At 45.1% G+C, this 20,081-nt stretch overlaps 1 protein-coding gene across 1 annotated transcript; it reads right to left on the bottom strand.

The window, feature by feature from the left end:
- Positions 1 to 3,485: 3,485 nt before the first annotated feature.
- HSBP1L1 (heat shock factor binding protein 1 like 1) lies at positions 3,486 to 13,695 on the bottom strand. Its single transcript, XM_032801253.2, has 4 exons — positions 13,632 to 13,695; positions 7,757 to 7,823; positions 5,890 to 5,984; positions 3,486 to 4,116 (listed from the first exon to the last, which is right to left on the bottom strand). The coding sequence occupies exons 1-4, from the start codon at positions 13,674 to 13,676 to the stop codon at positions 4,111 to 4,113; spliced, it is 213 nt and encodes a 70-aa protein (XP_032657144.1). The 5' UTR covers positions 13,677 to 13,695; the 3' UTR covers positions 3,486 to 4,110.
- Between the last annotated feature and the right edge of the window lie 6,386 nt (positions 13,696 to 20,081).

Raw genomic sequence — 20,081 nt, forward strand, 5'->3', positions numbered from 1 at the left:
TACATTTTCAAATTGGACTGAGACTCTGTCAGACCATTGCATATGGCCCACAGGCACACTTCCAGTTCACCATCCTTTTGCTTCTTACCTTGTTTGTACTAACTAGAGATTCTGTGCCTTCTCATTGGGGTCCTAAGAACAACATACTTCATCTTCACCCAAATATAGTTTAGGAGCATCTCTCCCGTACACCACCATTCCACGGTGAACTCTACCTAGGCCAGTAGTTTTCAAACTTTTTTTCTGGCAACCTAGTTGAAGAAAATTTTTGATGCCTGCAACCCAGTGGATCTGGGGGTGAGGGGGTTGGGGCATGGGAGGGGCTCAAGACTGGGGCAGAGGGTTGGGGTGTGGGATGGGGCTGGGAATGAGGGGTTCTGGGTGTGTAGGGGCTGGGGCAGAGGGTTGGGATGTGGGAGGAGGTCAAGGCTCTGGACTGGGGATGCAGGCTCGGATGGGGCCGGGGATGAGGGGTTTGGGGTGCAGAAAGGGGCTCTGGTTTTGGGGGGCTCAAGGCTGGGGCAGGGGATTGGGGCAGAAGGTTACCTCAGGTGGCTCCCGGTCAGTGGGGGTGCTAAGGCAGACTTCCTGCCTGTCCTGACCCTGCAGACCATGCTGCACCCCAGAAGCGGCCAGCAGCAGATCTGGTTCCTAGGCAGAAAGAGGCTCACAAACAGCTCTGTTCGGCTTTCCTCTCCCCCCCCGACCAATAGGAGTATAGAGCTGGTGCTTTGGAGTTGGGGGGGATGCCTGCAGGTGAGAGCTGCACAGAGATGTTTGTGCACCTCTTCCCCTCTCCACCCCACACCTAGGAGAAAAACCTGCTGCTGGCTCTCTTCCAGGGTGCAGTGTGGTGTCAGAACAGGTAGGGACTAGCCTGCCTTAGCTGGACAGCACCGTTGACAGGACTTTTAATGGCCCGGTGCTGACCAGAGCCGCTACGATCCAGTACCTTACATTTTGTGACCCTTTAAAACCACTAGCTTAGAAGAAAGACTATTACAGGAGGGGGTGTGCTATTGCTTTTTTAGGTTTGTTGGGAACTCCTGGAAAGGCTGAAGCAACCTGGCAGAAATGCTTCCAATAATCTGGAGCATGAGTATGAAGATTCTGAAGTGGTTTCAAGAACTGGAGTTTTTAGGCCTCCATGTAGTTGGAAATATCTGCAAAACTTGATTAGGCTGGTGGGAGAGTTCACAACTGATGCTACTCATTAAATTTTATAATTTTGTAGATGCAATGAAATAGCTTAAGGCACTTGCATTATAAAGGGAAAGAGAAGTGTCCTGGGTAATGTCATAGGTAAACATGGACTAGCAGGGGCTACAAGGTTTTTTAAAGCCTGGTCAGCTGTTCACTGACTCTCAGGGTCCATCCTGGACTCTGCCTTTCGCTAAATAGTTGAGAAACTAATTTTATCAATTTAACAGCTGAAAAGCAGTTGATCGTTTTATTTTTGTTTGTTCTTCCTGCTACACTAAACAGAACTGTCTTGACCAGTTGAGGTAAGAGAGGGGTAGATGCTTAGCTGATCAGTGGTTTAGTCTGCTTATTTAGCTTAGCCTTTTCTTGTCCATATAGCAGGAGTGAGATAGTGTTCTAAATAGATCTAGTTAGACTGAGGTGAAACTCCTACCTTGCTTAAACCCCTGTAATCCATGCTTAAATAATTTCAGCTTGTTTTGGTATTACAAAAGCATGAGCTAAACAGATTTGTGACAATGAAACTGGTTTATATGTGTCTATTAGGGATTAGAAATTCTTTATCTAGTTTAATTTTTAAATAGATTCTTGGATGTATGCAACTTTTCTAAAAAAGCCCTCTGAAATAACTGCTTTATTCTAGCATTCCACTTTTGGAAGACTGATTCCTGTACTACTGCATTCCTGCTTTTTGTCTCAAGCCAGCAAAAGGGAGGTGGGGTGAAGAAACAAGATCCATAGTAGTTTTAAGTGTGCACTCCTTCCTGAAACAGTATTGTTGAGAATGATTAACTTGCTTCTCTTCATTGGTCTTTTCCTGTTTGTTTCCTTTACTAGAGTTAATTTTGGGTGCATTCAAGAAAAGGCAGATATAAACTGCACTGTAAATATCTTAATTGGGAAATTATTTCCTAGACTGTAAATTCTTTGGGATAGGGACAGTCTTCCCTTGTGTGAACAATGCTCAGTGCATAGTAAGTGCTTCTGGATTAAAAATAAAGTAGCATTTTTCTGAACAATATTATTTACCTACTCATACCTTTGTTTTTATACCCTGTAAAAGATGTGTTTAAATGCCATGAAATCCCATTTCCAGCAAGATGTTGCCTGGTAACAGAACCATCCTTGAAGTTAATTAGTTTTCTTTAATGTATTCTTTCAAGTCTATCTTGTTAAGCACATGTATGATAGCACTGTCATGTTTCAAAACCTATCCTATACTCAAAATGGGATCCTTTCTGAGCTCAGTCCCTCATTCTGGGGAAACTACGTGGGTAAGATATGTTTTCCTACTACAAATTGTATGGAAAGATGTATGCACACCTTAGTGTTATGCACTATTTTGGTGGGGATTTGGAAAGAGGTATGTAACAAGACAGAACTATAAAAGCAGCAGAGAATCCTGTGGCACCTTATAGACTAACAGACATAGTCTGTTAGTCTATAAGGTGCCACAGGATTCTCTTCTGCTTTTACAGATCCAGACTAACACAGCCCTCTGATACAAGACGGAACTGAGGGCTCTGTTTCAGTGCACAGTCCTTTTCTGTGTATAACTTTGAAAAAACAACTTGTATTCAGAGATGTGCAAGTACAGATGAATTTCCAAGATGCATCTTTAGCTTGTAGTGTAAACATTAGCCAGGAGTGCGATTCTCCTGCTTATGTACACATACTCATCGTAGTTCTCACTGAACTAGTGCGAATATAAATAGCCGCGTGGGCAGGGCTGGCTTTAGGTTGATTCCCCTGAATTGGGCCCAGCGCCTAAGAGCTCCTAACTTAGGCACCTTTTTAATTTTTACTCACCCGGCGGTGCTCCAGGTCTTCAGCGGCAGATCCTTCACTCGCTCCAGGTCTTCGGCGGCATGTCCTTTAGTGCCATGGAAGACCCGGAGCGAAGACCCGTAGTGCTGCCAGGTGAGTCATCCCTGCCAGGGCCTCGTTGAAACTATTCGAATCGGGCCCTGTACTTCCTAAAGCTGGCCCTGCGCGTGGGAGCAGAGGCATGGCTTAGCCATGCTTAGTACAAACTCTCCTGAACCAATGGGTGCCGTTACCCATGCTAACATGGCAACACTGCTACTTTAACTAGCTTGATGAGGGTTAGAGCATGTGTATGCAAGTAGAGGAATCACAGCCCTAGCTTGTAGTGTAAATATAGTCTGTGCACCAGAGTAGACTATATCACTCAGATAAAAAGATACAAATCATCTTTCACATTAATAGTATGGGTCCATATTCTGAGAGAGAGAGAGCTCGTGCGCACACTGAAACTAAGAGTGACAAAATAATGTGGGTTCATACATACACAATATTGCAAGTGTGGAAATACATTGCCACAACAGAATTCTGGGACTATTAAACTAAAAAACAAGGAAATTCTGAAACAAAATGTAAACATTTATTTTGAAAGTGAATAGCTTTTTATTTAATCTTTATCATTTTAAAAATTACATGGCTGAGCAGATTCATTACAGAATATATTTTTGGTTTTTTTCAATGAATATTGTACACAAATTTAGTGTTATCTTGATAAGAGTGTTTCTTCTGTGGCAATCTTAAGTAAAATGTGTCATTAGTCTGATGGTCATAACTTATCTTTCCTCCTTTATTGGATCAGTAATAAAAAATGGAGACTTCATATCTTGCATGACATAATTTGATTATATACTTTACTTTCACTGGAGCTATTCTTTGTGATTGCTGAAATATTAATAGATATTCTTGCTGTCAGTCTTGGTGCAAGACTAAAAATTTTACCCTTTGAAGTCCTTTACAATGCGTGTTATTTTCACTTGAATTTTGTAGAAATACACATCCTGTTTGTAAATGACATTCTTCCTCTTTCTCAATAGAATGTAATACAGAATCAGTCTGTATTTCTTGATCAGTATGTTCTCATTTTCAGTGCTGTGCAAAAAAAAAACAGTTATTGGCTTATTCAATTAATGAATATGGTTCAATATAATAGGAGCATCCTTGTACAATTAACATTTTAATTTTAAGATTTGAGATGGTGGTTTCAATGTTATGAAATTTTTTTCCACACAGAAATTAGGCATCAGAAGTGACAGAAGAATATAGTGCACATAATTTACTGCGCTTCCTTGCTCTGTTTAATATGGGTTCCTTTAAATCACAAAATCAACTCATTTATCTCAAATTCAGGGACTTTTTTTCAGATGGGTTAAAGGAAAATCATGGTAATAGAAGGAAAATATCACCAAATACTACAGGACAATTAAAGAGAGACAACTGTATAACTATGAAGTATGCTGACTGGTGTTAGTTATTTAATTTTTATTTTTATTTCTCTGGCTTCTGTCCAGAGATCTAGGCACCATACTTTGATTCATCAATTCTTTAGTTACAAATTAGGATCATTGTGATAGTTCAAGTATGTGATAATTTTAATTTTTCCAGTTAAATTTAGATACACCTAGCTGAAAAATAAATAGTTTCAAAATGCAGCATGCTATAGTGCAGGGATTGGCAACCTTTAGCACACAGCCCGTTGGAAATCTGCTGGTGGGCCGGGATGGTTTGTTTACTTGCAGCATCCGCAGGTTCGGCCAATTGCAACTTCCACTGGCCGCGGTTTGCCGTTGCAGGCCAATGGGGGCTGCGGGAAGCGGCGTAGGCCGAGGGATGTGCTGGACGCCGCTTCCCGCAGCCCCAGTTGGCTGAAGCTGCAGATGCTGCAGGTAAACAAACCATCTCAGCCCAGCAGCAGATTTCCCTGATGGGCCGCATGCTAAAGGTTGCCGATCCCTGCTATAACGCATGCTGTTAGCAGAATCAAATCCCAGGCATATCAAATTAAAAAAAGGTTGAGGTCATTTTTAATAAATACAATTTAGATTCCAAATAAATGCAGACTTACATGGCAAAATATTTTAACAATATTTGAAAATCAGGATGCAAGATTGCAGTATGTTTGACTCCACCCCTAACCCCCTCACACTACAGTTCAGGATATAATGGGAGCCTAAATTAAGGCAATTTTAGGCACTAACTTTGCTCTGTGTTCTTGGGATGTCACCTTAGAAATCTGCTAAAATTAGTTCAGGATTTGAAAATATGTAGTGTGAACTTAGGTAAGTTCTGTTTCTGAGTTAGTCTCAAACTATTACTTATGAGATATTCAGTTTAATATTAAGCATTTAAATGGAATCTACAAGGTGATAGTCTATTAGAATACATTGTGGATCTGGGTGTGCAGTTCCCATTAAGGGAATATATGCACTCCAAAGCATTTATTTTTGGCATTTTAGTGAAGCTTCAGGTATCAAGACCAAATGAAAAGATGTAATGCATAGGAAGCCTTCGTTGTTAAACAAAGCACCAAAAACTTAATTTCTCTGCTGATTTAGAGACAATCTTTCAACTACGTTAAGCCTTGTCTGCACCAGGACTTTGTCTACTAGTGAAGTCTGACAACTGGTTCAGACGATGTAGACAATTCTTAATGGACCCTGAATGAGCTTGATATGAGAGAGATGCTAGAGTGGGAGGACAGACTCCTTCCCCTCTTCTGTCCCAACCTTCATAGTCATAAACTGTAACTCACATCCCACTGTTAAAAGGTATGGAGAACCTGGGCACCAAGCCTTCCTCCCCAGCAGTGTGGAGGCAGCTTACAGCATAACTACACACAACTTTGTTTTACAGAGTAACTCTCACCATCAGATCCTCATTGGTATTTTCTGTCCCGGCCTGTGCCATTAGGTCAGTGACATGCTTTTCAAGGTCATCAATACGTTCACCCATTTCTTCCAGTAAAAAGTTAAAGAGAACATTCTGCATAGCAAGAGTACGGTTTTGCTGACTTTCACTTCTGTGAAATGTTTACCAGTCAGAAGTTCCTCTTCCAGATGTCTCAGTATCATATTCACTCATTGTTCATCTATCTCATGTAAAACTGAAGCTGGAAGGAATGTTACAAAATTGCATTGCAATAATAGTCTTACAGTATCTGAAAAGGGCCATGCTTGGTGAGTGTTTTGAATGCTTGCTTAAATGCCTACCTACTCAGGCCTGGGCTACACTAGCAAGGGGGTTCAAACTAGGATACACAACTTCAGCTACACTATTCGCATAGCTCAAATTGAAGTATCTTAGTTTGAATTACCTAGCCGTCCTCACGGCAGTGAGTCGACTGCTGTGGCTCCCCCGACGACTCTGCTTACTCCTCCTGCCAAGGTGGAGTATGGGCATCAATTAGCGGATTGATTTATTGCATCTAGATGAAATGCGATAAATCGATCCCCGATACATCGAACACTACCCTCTGATCTGGCGGGTAGTATAGACATACCTTCAGTGGAGTTAGAACAGCTTTCTGCCTAACAGACTGTTTTTTTTTGTTTTGCTTTTTTTGTGAGGAATGTGCCTCAAGAAGTTGCTCTGAAAGTCAGAAATTATGCTGTATAATACCCTATTACAGGGGTCTCAAACACGCAGCCCACGGCGTTATTTTCTGCGTCCCGCAAGCTCCTTACACCTCCCCCAGCATTTACCTAGAGCGGGTCCGCTCTGGGGAGCCGATGGAACCTGCGGAAGGAGGGGTGCAGAGGTGTGTGTGGCTGTTGCTTCAGGCACTGCCTCCAGCAGCTCCCATTGGTTGGGAATGGGGTAGGGGTTGGAATGGGGGCAGGGCAGGGGTGGGACCGATGGCGGCAGGGGGGAGGTGTCAGTAAATGTGGCCATCGGGCCAATGTACTAGTCCTCATGTGGCCCTCGTGGTCATTTGAGTTTGAGACCCCTACCCTATTACCTAGGAGGCCAAAGTGAATTACAGCTGCATCTACTAATGCTACCTGTAAGATCAACCATGAACAACATAAATATGCAATCAAAACGTATACAGAAGCTGAACTACAAAAATGCGGTGTGTGCGTGTGTGTGTGGGGGGAATAAAAGAAGAGATTGGTTGCTGCACAAGATAAGCTGTAACAAGTTTCCAGATATCTGTGACCCAGTTTCTGTATTGTTAATTAGTGAGAGATACCTCAGAGCCCTTTTTGTTCTCAGCTTCTCTTTCTTTGGGTCCAATTCTCCTTTCCCTATACATGGAAGGCTAAAAGAAAGTTTGTCTGTACTTTCTATTTGTTATGCATGATACACTAATTTAAAAAACAGTTCTTATAGACCTCTCTTTTTCCTCGGCAAGAACTGTGAAAGAGGTGATTGTACCTGGCCTTCAGGATATTACAGACAACTTACCACCTTTTCTTATAGACTTACCTAGCAACAACTGCTGTACACTGGCTAGTCTTTCCCATAAAATATCAGCATTGTTCTTAGGAAAGGTAAAATATTTAACTATGGTACAATTTGGATTTCTGTATAAATGGGTGGTTAATTGTATTCAGGATCTTTCTGAATACCAAACTGAAATGTAAGTGTATCCAGATCTTGATTTCTCAAAGTAAAATATCAGATAAACCAATCAGGTGAAACAGTTAGTGTTTTTTATATAAGCTTATTTAAAATCCTCCTGAACTTGTTCTATTAATCTAGTAACATACAGAATAATAAAAAAGGATATTTCTCAGAGTTAACTTTTCAGTCAAAGCTTGAAAGTTCTCCTGCAGTTGCTGTAGTAGGTTTTCTGCCTGTAAAAAATAACTATTTAATTAAAACATCCACCCAAATCAGCAAAGAATATACTGTTTTGACACTTCAGAAGAGCTTTCTATTCTGTGAAAAATAAAACCTGGTGTGATAATTTCACTGACAATACTGTGCTGAAATAGAAAGAAAATCAAACTAGAAAAGCAGTGTGTGAAAGAGATGCGTGGCTAAGAAGTTCACGGGATTTTACTGATGTCTGTCTTTATTAATGATCTGGATGATGGGATGAATTACACCCTCAAAGTTCGCAGATGACACTAAACTGGGGGGAGAGGTAGAAATGCTGGAGGGTAGGGGTAGGGATAGGGACCAGAGTGACCTAGACAAATTAATGGATTGGGACAAAAGAAATCTGATGAGATTCAACAAGGACAAATGCAGAATCAGGGCCGTCCTTAGCCATAGGCAGAATAGGCAGCCGCGTAGGGTACCACTCTGCCGGGAGCCCAGACAGACAGGAAGCAGTGGAGCATGTAAGAGCAGGGCTTCTGGGTCCTGGAGAGAGCAGAATTCTGCACAGTCTGAGGGAGGGGATTTGCTGCTGGGGTCTCTGGGAAGGGGTTGGGGAAGGAGCTCACCTGTGAGTGTGACTCTTTCCCTCCGGCTGAGGTGAGGTGAGGCAGGCTCTGTGGCTCTGGAACCAGTATCCTTTGTTGTCCCCCATAACATCCATTCTTCTCCGCCCATGCCCCACGGAGCACCCCTAGAACCTCCTCCTTTCTCTACTCTCCCCAGGAGCATCGCCATCTGTCTCTCTCTGTCAGCTCCCTCGTAGCTGGTTGGTGAGGCGGGGGTAGGTGGAGGAGCTTTGCTGCTGCTTCTGAGGAGAAAGTGAAAGTAACTCAGTCCTCGGAGCGAGCAGAATGAAATTACACAGCGGGTTGGTTCAGAGTGGATAAAAATCAGGCTAGGGATTGGAGTTGGTGATCAGATATCCATTTATAGGGAAGTCCATTGTGGTTTTTCTCAATGGCTCCTATTCCCCTCCACCTCGTCTGATTTTTCACTACTTTCTGTCTCGTACTCTAGGTGGGTAATTGGTGCATATATAAGAAATGCCCAAATATCGGGAACTGACCTATAATTGCAGCAACTCTGACGTGCACTAGTGGAGGCCTCCCCCGAGGCGGCAGCTGCAATACCATCCATCTGAGAGCTATGCACGCAGATAGTTGCTGTGGCTCCATGGTGACATGCTGAGATCATATTCTGTCTAAATTTACTAGTCTACGTAATGGTGCTCATTGCGTGTGATTGTTGTCTGCGCTGGTGCCATAATCTCTGCCACCCAAGAGTGTATTGGGTCTACTGCTGTGTTGCAGCAGCTGGGTGAAGCCATACATGAAAGCAGTACTGTAGTTGCATTTAGATGTCATTTAATAACGGTGGTTGCCAAAAATTCTTGCTAACAATCCTGAATCCAATAATATTTTTTTTAAACAAAATCACATTTATTGTAAAAACAAAGATCTAATTTGTTGACAATTATATTAGAAGGTTTGTTAGCAAGGGAGTGGGCCATTTTCATCAGAGAATACATAAAGTGTTGACTGACTTCTATAGCCTGTTACGCCTGAATAGTAGTCCTCGCACAAACTGTATATGCCTCATCTCTAAATATACAGTTATAAAGAGGGTGGAACGCTACGCACACATCCAAAGTGGCAGTGAGCTGATTTTGATGGTATCAGTGGCAGGCCGGGAGCGGCTCAGCCATCACGCCAGGGTCGCGTGCCACTATTGTCCAGCTGGGATAACCTGCACAGCCCCATCGCACCTGCTGATGGCTGGGGACCCGAGGAACCCCATCTGGCAGTCAGCTTGAGAGCTGGCTGAACACTCAACTCTAGTCTGGGGTCCATTACTCTAGCCGCAGGGCTGAGTGGAACTGGTGGCGCCTGAGCAGGCCGTCGGGGTAGTGGCCTAGTCGCTGAAAGTATGGGTGCCAATACCCACCTACGCAGCCTGGGGTTGCTGGCCCTTCAGTAAGCCACGCCGCACTTCTGCTCCGCCAGCCTGTGTCGAGCAGAACCCAAGCTGGCACAGCTAGGGGGTTGGCGCGGACCTGGCGCAGTAGCTGGGTCAGAACCCAGAACAGCATGCGCCTGAGAGCGCGATACCTTGTCTAGGGTTCCGGTCACCACACTCAGCCGCTGCAAGGTCTGGTGTATTTACTCAGCTGAGTTGCTACAGGACGTGCCAGGACTTTGCCTACGTATTCCTAGTTAACATTATCGTACTTAATTCTAATTCAAATTCTATCGGATGTAAATTCAAGAGTGATTACTTGCCCCTCGTATTGCTTCACTGAAGATTTCTGATAACTGAGCATCAGAGAACGGAGTTTTCAAACTAAAGACTCATAAATATCATCTCGCTCTACAATATCGAAGCTTAATGGTCTTGCTATCTGCATCGAAAGCAGACTTGTCTGTCGGATACATACGAGATTATTACTGATTTTGCAGCCAAAAGCCAGAAAGATTGCTTATTAAAAACAAATCTTGTTTCAATACCTCTTCATATAAATTTCCAATAAAATTTGACAAATTAAAAAAATGATATTATTTGCATCATTCTGTCAAATCAGAATTTTTCTATAGTGCTACTTCTTTTGCTAGAGCATCAGCATCACAGTGTGCTTAATTAAGTAACTGGTTTTAATAACGTGAATGTGCAAGTTCCAGTACTGTATGCTTATATTTTGTGTTGCTAAGAGCAGATCAGGCAAGGGGCACCATTTAATAATCTCGCCTAGGGCACCATAATCCTAAGGACAGCCCTGTGCAGATCCTGCACTTAGGAAGGAAGAATCCCATTCACTGCTACAGGCTAGGGACCAACCAGCTAAGCAGCAGTTCTGCAGAAAAGGACCTGGGAATTACAGTGGACAGAAGCTGGATATGAGTCAGCAGTGTGCCTTGTTGCCAAGAAGGCCAACAGCATATTGGGCTGTATTAGTAGGAGCATTCAGCAGATCGAGGGAAGTATTATTCCCCACTATTTGGCACTGGTGAGGCCACACTTGGAGTATTGTGTACAGGTTGGTCCCCCATTACAGAAGGGAATGTGAATAATTGGAGAGAGTCCAGCGGAAGGCAATTAAATGATTAGGTGCTAGGGCACATGACTTACGAGGAGAGGCTGAGAGAACTGGGATTATGTAGTCTGCAAAAGAGTGAGGGGGGATCTGATAGCTGCCTTCAACTATCTGAAGGGGGGTTTCAAAGAGGATGGAGCTTGGCTGTTCTCGGTGATGGCAGATGACAGAACAAGGAGCAGTGGTCTCAAGTTGCAGTGGGGAAGGTCTAGGTTGGATATTAGAAAACACTATTTCACTAGGAGGGTGACGAAGCACTGGAATTGGGTTACCTAGGGAGGTGGTGGAATCTCCATCCTTAGAGGTTTTTAAGGCCTGGCTCGACAAAATCCTGGCTGGGATGATTTATTTGGTGTTGGTCCTGCTTTGAGCAGGGGATTGGACTAGATGACCTCCTGAGGTCTCTTCCAACCCTAATGTTCTAAGATTCTATGTATGAACACACAAAAGAACAAATACAACTATTCTTTTCCAGATTGGCTTAGAAGAGCTGTAACTAGCAATCTAATTAGTAAGAAGATCAGCCTGAGACACAATCACACAGACTGAAGGTATCACTCAGATACCACTCCCAACTGATGATGAATCAAGTAATTAAAAGTTGAATATATTTTCTTTGGCTTCTGCATAATTATATCTCATTGTGTTTGTTTACTGTATGCAAAATGGGGATACCTCTGTCATATGGGTGTTGTGAGGCTAACTATGTTTGTAAAAACAATGAGGGGTCCAGTGGCACCTTAAAGACTAACAGATTTATTTGGGCATAAGCTTAAGGGGGGTAAAAAAACCCACTTCTTCAGATACATGGAGTGAAAATTACAGATGCAGCCACAGGTACCCTGTAGTAGGACAGGCCCAAAAAGGAAAATAACAGAACACCACTGGCCATCTCATACAGCCCCCCAGCTAAACCTCTCCAGCACATCATCAACGATCTACAACCTATCCTGGAAAATGATCCCTCGCTCTCACAGACCTTGGGAGGCAGGCCAGTCCTAGCTTACAGACAGACCCCCAAGCTGAGGCAAATATTCACCAGCAACTATACACCACACCACAGAAAGAGTAACCCAGGAACCAATCCCTGTAACAAACCCCATTGCCTACTCTAGCGACACCATCAGAAGACCCAGTTACATCAGTGGGGGCTCATTCACCTGCAGATCTACTAATGTGATATATGCCATCATGTGACAGCAATGCCCCTCTGCCATGTATGTTGGCCAGACTGGACAGTCTCTTCTTAAAAGAATAAATGGACACAAATCAGACATCAGGAATGGTAACATACAAAACTGTCAGTAGGAGAACACTTCAATCTCCTTGCATATTCAATAACAGATTTAAAAGTAGCCATTCTTTAACAAAAAAAAATTCAAAAACAGACTTCAAAGAGAAACTGCAGAGCTACAATTCATTGCAAACTTAACACCATTAATTTGGGCTTGAATAGGGACTGGGAGTGGCTGGCTCACTATAAAAGCAATTTTCCCTCTCTTGGTATTGACACCTCCTCAATTATTGGGAGTGGACCACATCTACCCTGACTGAATTGGCCTTGTCAACATTGGTTCTCCACTTGTAAGGTAACTCTCTTCTCCTCATGTGTCAGTATATTTATGCCTGTATCTGTAATTTTCACTCTATGTGTCTAGAGTGGGTTTTTTTTACCCACAAAAGCTTATGCCCAAATAAATCTGTTAGTCTTTAAGGTGCCACTGGACTCCTCATTGTTTTTGTGAATACAGACTAACACAGCTAGCCCTCTGATATGTTTGTAAAGCATATTGAACTCATGGGATGGAAGGCACTACAAGTGTGAAGTACCAGTAAGGGCTTGTCTACACTGGCAATTTACAGTACTGCAACTTTCTCCCTCAATGGTGTGAAAAAAACAGTGAAGCAAGTTTCAGCACTGTAAAGTGCCAGGGTAGACAGTGCACCAGCGCTGGGAGCTGCGACCCTTGTGGAGGTGGGTTCTTATAGAGCTGGGAGAGGTCCCAGCGCTGGGTCATGACCACACAGGCCACTTAAGGGCTAGTTTACACTGGCAGTGCTTTAATACAATATTCCCATACTGTTTGTTTCAATTATATCATAGTAGTAATGGCTCTTTTCATCCCTAGATCTCAAGGTGGGTTTACAGAGCAGCATTATCTTCATTTGACAGGTGGGAAACCAGGCACAGGGGGCCAAATAAGATTAGTTAAGGAAACTTGAAGTGTAACTACAAGTTGGGGAACAAACTTTCCCCTGCTGTAACTTTTCGGGGGGGGGGGGTGTCTCAGTAAGAGCTGCTGGCTGGGACAGAACCTGACTTACCTGTTTCGCTGTTTAAACGCGTGATAAGCCGAACTAGCCTGACAGCTACGGTTTACAAAGAACATTCTATTACCCTCCCCTTGCTGGGACATCTCCACTTTACCCCACCGACTCCAAAAGCTGAGACTCCAGCACAGGGCGGAGCTATTGTCCCCTCGCCCTGGGGCGCTAGGGGGCTGCCACGCCCACTACTGTTGCTGGACTCGGCAGCGTGCTGGGCTTTTGCAGAGCAAGCAGCCCGTCCTCCCTCCCTCTAGCCGCTTCTCTGGGTTACTGACAGTGACCAGAGAGGGAGACCCGCTGGAGAGTGGCAGGGCGGCTCCCGGGCTGTGACCCCCTGAGCCCGGCCAGGACCCGCACTCACAAACTGCGGGAGTTCCTGCGCGCTCCGCGGGTCGTTGTCTGCCATCCTGCGCCAGCTGCCGCCTTGCCCCCGCGCCGACCCCCGCCCTGCTCCTCGCTCCTCCTTCGGCGGCCCCCACGGGACCGCCCGGACCGGCTCCCAGCACCCGCCTCCAGAGCGCGCCGAGAGGCGCTGAGCAGGAGCCCGCCCGCGCAGAGACACGTGCGCAAAAAGAGGTCACCGCTTCCTCCAGGGACCTGGGGTCTTGTCAGCGCTGCAATGGCCGCAGCGCAGCGGGCCACCCCCGCAAAGCCCGTCCTTCCCGCGCTTCTCACTCCACCTGCTGACACAGCCTGCCAGCTATGCGCGGGCAGACACACCCTGCCACACCAGCCTCCAGCACTGCGTGCCTCAGGGACACTGCCAAACACTCACAAGCGACACGCGAGCTCACTGACATACGTGAGAGGTCAGACTACAGATCTGATTGTCCCCCCGGCCCTAACCCCGGGGAAATGGACACACAGGGACACACCCTCACAAACATTGTCACTCACACACAGGAACAATGTCAGACACTCTGGACAAACATGCAAACCTTGACAAATATCTTGGAGACACTGCCCAATTCTTTGTCCCTGACACACACACATACACAATGCATGAGATTTGGATGTTGACTGATCACCAACGCTGGCAGTGAACTGCCAACAGACACACTCACATACACAAAAAGTATCTTGCTGAACTTTTTAATGTCAAATGACTTAGAAAACGAGTGTTAAAAAGACTCTGCCTTCCATTACTGACCTCAGCTGGAATGTTTCCTAATGATGTACATTTATGTCTTTATCAGTGTTAAATTCAAATATTTAAAAAGATAGGCCAAAATATTTTGCAAAGACCCCCCTCCTATTTAATCCAGACTCTAAATATGAAGGTGGATATTTGGGACATTTTTACAATATTTTAAAAAATTAAGCTGGTAAAATCACAAAATTAAATAAAATAGCATTGGATATAAACTACAGTAATTTTAAATCTGTGAATTACATCCAAGTAACCCACCCATCTGAGTTATTAAATCAATTTCCTGCTAATACAAAGCAGCATAAAAAAGTGAAGTACAACTAAACACTTAAAAAAAAAGCTGTTAAAAAAATATTGTGTGGCAGGCAGGTCATGCCTTTGAAAGGAGAGATTTTATTTTACTAGAGACCACAAGGAAGAATATAATCTCTGTAGGAAATGGCTTGAACATTGCAAAAGGATGTGAACCTAACTAGATGGTAACTGAACTGTTGAATTTACCTTTGTTATTTGCTCAGCATAATGAATTAATAAGAAGATTAAACTCCACAGTGGAATTTCAGGCACGCCTCCCATTTATCATTTGAAATGTCTGGCTCATCAGGTTTTGCAGCCCTCAGAGATTCTGTCAGGTAAATACTTAGTGGAAAGTTTGGTAGGAACTGCATTTTCCTTTGATTTATGCAGAAAGGATTAAGATGAATTTGTAAAATCTTGGCCATGGCTTTGTGTAATAAGATGTAGTGTAGTTTTGATACTCCATTAAAAAAAAAAACTGTTCTGGTAAATTTGTTTTGATAGATTTTTGCGCTAAATGGCTTTGGTTTTCTATCTTGTAATCAAGAGGTCGTTGAATATCCCACAGCTGTGGCATTTCTTTCTTTACTGCATAGTACAGTAACCAGTGGTTCTGAACCAGATGTCTGGGGCCCCTTAGGGGGCTGCCAGCAGGTTTCAGGGGGGCCACCAAGTGTGGTGGACATTAGACTCTCTGGGGCTCAGGACAGAAACCCCAAACCCCACCACTAGGGACTGCAGCACAGCAGAGCCAGCTCTGGCTTTTTTGCTGCCCCAAGGAAAAAAAAAAAAATCTGCAGGGCAGCTGGAGTGGCGAAGCAAAGAAAAAAAACAACAACAAAACGCTGGGGAGTGGCTGGAGCGGTGAAGCAAAAAAAAAAAAACAACAAACCTGCTGGGCGACGGAGTCAGGGTGCAAACTTTCAGCTAGCAGGACTCCCTGCGCTGCAGACGTGCCCCGGGCAGTGGAGTGTGTCCCCCGGCTAGCGGGGGGAGGGGGAGGGAGCTGGGGGGGGAGAGAAAGAAGGGAGGGCAGCCAAGGCTTCTTTCAGCCAGGGCACTCACCACTCGGCCCTTCCCGCGCCACCTGCCGGGAGGGCTCCGCACCGCTTCAGTCGGCGGGGAGCGAAGGACGCAGGCTGCCGGGCTTGCTGCAGCTGGGGCAGAGAGAGCACGCAGCCAGCTCCCAGCAGGGTGTTCCCCTCCTCCCCGCAGCCGCCCTCTACAGGGCGGCCAGAGCAGCGAGCAAAAAAGAAAAAAAAGGGCAGCCGTGCTGCCCTAGGTTTGGACGGAATGCTGCCCCTTATAATCTGCTGCCCCAAGCATGAGCCTGCTTGGCTGGTGCCTGGAGCTGGCTCTGTAGTCCAGGACCCTGAGTTCCACCCCCTCAAGGCTGACACCTGAGCAACTTAGCTTTGTGATGCCCCCTGGGATGTGGGGCCTGAGCACCTGCCCTGCTTCCTATCCCTTAACGTGGCCCTGACTTTTATATGCAGAAAAACAGTTGTTGTGGCACAGGTAGGCTGTGGAGTTTTTATTGCATATTTGGGTGGTGGGTGGAGGGGAGCTTAGAAAGTAAAGGTGAGAACCGCCTGCATTATCCACCCTGAGGTGTAGAACATTCAGACAGATAATAACCAATTATGAAGTAGGCGGCTGATTTTCCAAAGGTCGCTGAGTAACTTACATTCCAAATTTTAAATCAATGACTATTGTCTACTGATGAGCTGGGGCATAAAATGAAATGCCTTACATTGCCTTCCCCTTGGAGTTATGCTGCCACACTACAAACCAGCCATGCCAGATTTCCTGAGTCACCTGTCTGAGATTGTATGCTACACTTACGCTGTACAGCGCTGCTGAATTGGAGAGCTTCCGCACAGCGCCTTTGAAGTGCAAAGTGATGGTCGACGGCGCCGCCGCTGGGAGAGAAGCTCTCCAGTGCTGCGGTACTCACCTTACCCCATGGGGATTTAACTTACAGTGCTTGGGAGCGCGCTCCCAGTGCTGCGGCACTGTTACACTGGCCGCTTCTACAGCGTTGTAAAGCTTGCTTCGCTCGGGGGGGGGGGGGTTCACACCCCTGAACGAGAAAGTTGCAGCGCTGTAAAGCACCAGTGTAGCCAAGGCCTGAGTATTCCAAACTCTGCCAGGCAGAAGGGTGTGTGTATAGTCCATGTGTTTAGTCCTAACTGTCCCAAGGGGGTAATGTGTAGTACATGTGTCCTGTATTATGAGTCCAAACTCTTCTGAGGGGGTTATAAAGAGTACATGGGGGTGTGAATGAATGTAGGATGCTTTCAAGAAGGTTGTAATACATCACCAACCTAAAGCAGAATATTGTTGATTTTCCATTGGATTTTATGAACTTCAGGTGGCTGTTGAGATTTTGGCGCAGAGCATATTTATTAGTCTGCCTCTGTAGCTCCTGAGCCCCTCCCTTTAGAGATGTGCTGGTCAGTCTCAAACACCTAAAAAGGTCTTTAAAGAGACAAGGTGGATGAGGTAATATCTTTTATTGTACCAGCTTCAACAGAAGCTACGATAATACCCCATCCACCTTGTCTTTCTAATATTCTGGGACTACAACACCACTGCATATAAAAGGTCTTTTGCATAGATGGATGGCGTCTGTTCCAAGCCATTGGAACAGAAGATGATGCTGTCAGCTAGGAATCTCCAGAACTATAATGTTCTCTTGTCTGAAAGATAGCAAAACTATTGGTAGTGAAACATAGTGAGTGAGGAAAATAATGAGGATTTATAAATAATTTAAAGGGAATTTAACCATGATGTTTGAAGTCCTGCTGAGTAGAGTTCACAGGACTCTGAGCCAAGAAATGTCATGGATGAAAAAACATAAACCCCAATGATAAAAAATAGCATCTTTTGACTTTGAGTTGCTCACTCACTGGGTAGCAGTTGCAATGTAATTTTTTTCTCATGCTCAAACAATAGCATGTTCTTTCATTTGCCTTTCCAGGCCCTTCCACTTCTACAGAGCACACACAGACAAACAGGAGCCTTAGGTGTGAACTGTGATGCAGTGGGTAAGGAGGAAGTGAATCCGAGATGAAGTAATGGGTGAGATTCAACAGAAGACAAACCAGCAACAGTGCGGTTCGGGTGGCTATTTAAAGGGCTCAGGGCTCCCACTGCCGCTACCCTCCGGGCCCTTTAAATCGTCATCCAGACCCCACTGCTGGAGCCTTGAGGTAGTGGCGGCGGGGCTCTGGCAGTGATTTAAAAGGCCAGGAGCTCCTGGCTGCCGTTACTGCAGCCAAGCCCTGGCCTTTAAAGCTCTGTCAGAGGCTGGGACCCCCTCTGATGGTTATTTAAAGTGCCCAGGGTTCTGCTGCGGTAGCAGCAGCTGGAGCTCCGGGCCCTTTAAATCACCTCTGAGGCTCCCAGCCATCTCTGCAGCTGGTAGCTCCCGGGGGTGATTTAAAGGGCCCAAGGCTCCCAGCTGCTGCTATCACAGCTCCAGCCCAGGGTCTTTTAAATCTTGATTTAAAGCGCCCTGGGATTTTAAGGCCCCGCCTCTTCTGGTAGAGGCCACGCCTCTTCTGGTTGAGGTCCTGCCCCCTCCTAAGGACTCCAGAGTACTGGTAAGTCCTTTAAGTTACTTTCACCCCTGCCCTGATGGGCTGCGAATGGCCCACGGGCCACAGGTTGCCCACCACTGATGCAAAGGTTTCCAGGACTTCTAACAGTACTTAATCTATTATTAAAATTCTTGGTCTGGAACTACTGAAACCGAATGCTAATCTAAACCCCAAATAAATCCATTTTACCCTGTACAAAGCTTATACATGGTAAACTCATAAATTGTTCACCCTCTATAACACTGATAGAAAGATATACACAGCTGTTTGTCCCCCCCGTGCCCAGGTATTAATACATACTCTGGGTTAATTAATAGTAAAAAGTGATTTTATTAAATACAGAAAGTAGGATTTAAATGGTTCCAAGTAGTAGCAGACAGAACAAAGTGAATTACTAAGTCAAATAAAATAGAACACGCAAATCTAAGTCTAAATACAGTAATAAAACTGGTTACAGATAAAATCTCATCCTCAGAGATGTTTCAGTAAGTTTTGTTCACAGACTGGACACCTTCCTAGTCTGGGCACAATCCTTTCCCCTGTACACCCCTTATTCCAGCTCAGGTGGTAGCTAGGGGATTTTTAATGATGGCTGCCCCCTTTTCTCTGTTCCACCCACTTACACAGGACTGGCGTCAGGGTTTCTGGTGCCCTAGGCACCGGGCCATTTCGCCGCCCCGCGCGCGGGTCTTGCGGCTCTGGTGGAGCTGCTGCAGGCATGCCTGCGGCAGGTCCACCGGAGCCATGGGACCAGCGGACCGTCCAAAGTAATGCCTGCGGCAGGTCCACCAGAGCCGCGGGACCAGCAGACCCTCCGCAGGTATGACTGCGGCAGCTCCACCGGAGCACGACTGCCGCACCCCCCCCCCCGGCAATTGCCAGCCCCCATAATGCTGGTGCTCTAGGCGACTGCCTAAGTTGCCTAAATGAAAGCGCCGGTCCTGCACTTACATATATCTTTTGCACAAGGTGGGAATCTTTTGTCCCTCCATGTTCCCACCTCGCCCTTCTCAATGGAAAAGCACCAGGTTAAAGATGGATTCCAGTTCAGGTGACATGATCACATGTCCCTGTAAGACTTCATTACCCGCTTGCCAGCACACACGTATGTCTGCGACACGTAAGGTTCGAGTAGTGTTTTAATGGGGGAGGAACAACAAGACACAATAAAATTGAATTTAAAGCCAAATGGCTGTGTTTATTTAGCGGGGATAGTTACACTTTGGGCTAGGGAAAATAACTTATTAGTAATAGCTCTTATTTACTTAGACTATACACTTTTTTTTTTAATACAAAAAGGGAAAGCAAAACAAAAGAACAGGCTATAAAAGCAAAGCTAACCGTGTCCCTTATACACAGAATGAAACAGCAAGCAGAAAGCGGAAGAAGGGAGATAACGACGAGGCAATAAAACAAGTTATAAAAACAAACTTAACCATAATAAAATAGCAGGCAAGAAACAAAAGAAGGTGGTAGAGATGGGGGTAGGTTAGCAAACACAGGCTGCTTGCAGAAGTTACAAAATATGTATCACATTCCAGATGTAACAGACCAGCAGCATAGACACCAAGTACATAGCGAATTAGGGGGCGTGGCTTTGTGTATACGATACGACACGAGCCGGCAAAAATGGAGGGGTTCCCTGGCTAAGAGGGTGATCAGACCTCTCAGCTGACACATGGGGACTCCTACTGATCTTGCGCAGGCTACAGTTTTGTCTGGGGGCTTTTACTCGTGTCGATTTCGGATTGGTTTCCCA

The sequence above is a fragment of the Chelonoidis abingdonii genome, chromosome 2 (assembly GCF_003597395.2).
Source record: "Chelonoidis abingdonii isolate Lonesome George chromosome 2, CheloAbing_2.0, whole genome shotgun sequence".
Taxonomy (NCBI): Eukaryota; Metazoa; Chordata; order Testudines; family Testudinidae; genus Chelonoidis; species Chelonoidis abingdonii.

Coding starts and splice junctions, on each gene's coding strand:
- HSBP1L1 (XM_032801253.2), bottom strand. CDS start 13,676: ATGGCAGACAACGACCCGCGGAGCGCGCAGGAACTCCCGCAGTTT. Junction 7,824..13,631: donor CGCAGGAACTCCCGCAGTTT/GTGAGTGCGGGT, acceptor TATTTTTTACAG/GCAGAAAACCTACTACAGCA. Junction 5,985..7,756: donor TGAAAAGTTAACTCTGAGAA/ATATCCTTTTTT, acceptor TTAACTTTTTAC/TGGAAGAAATGGGTGAACGT.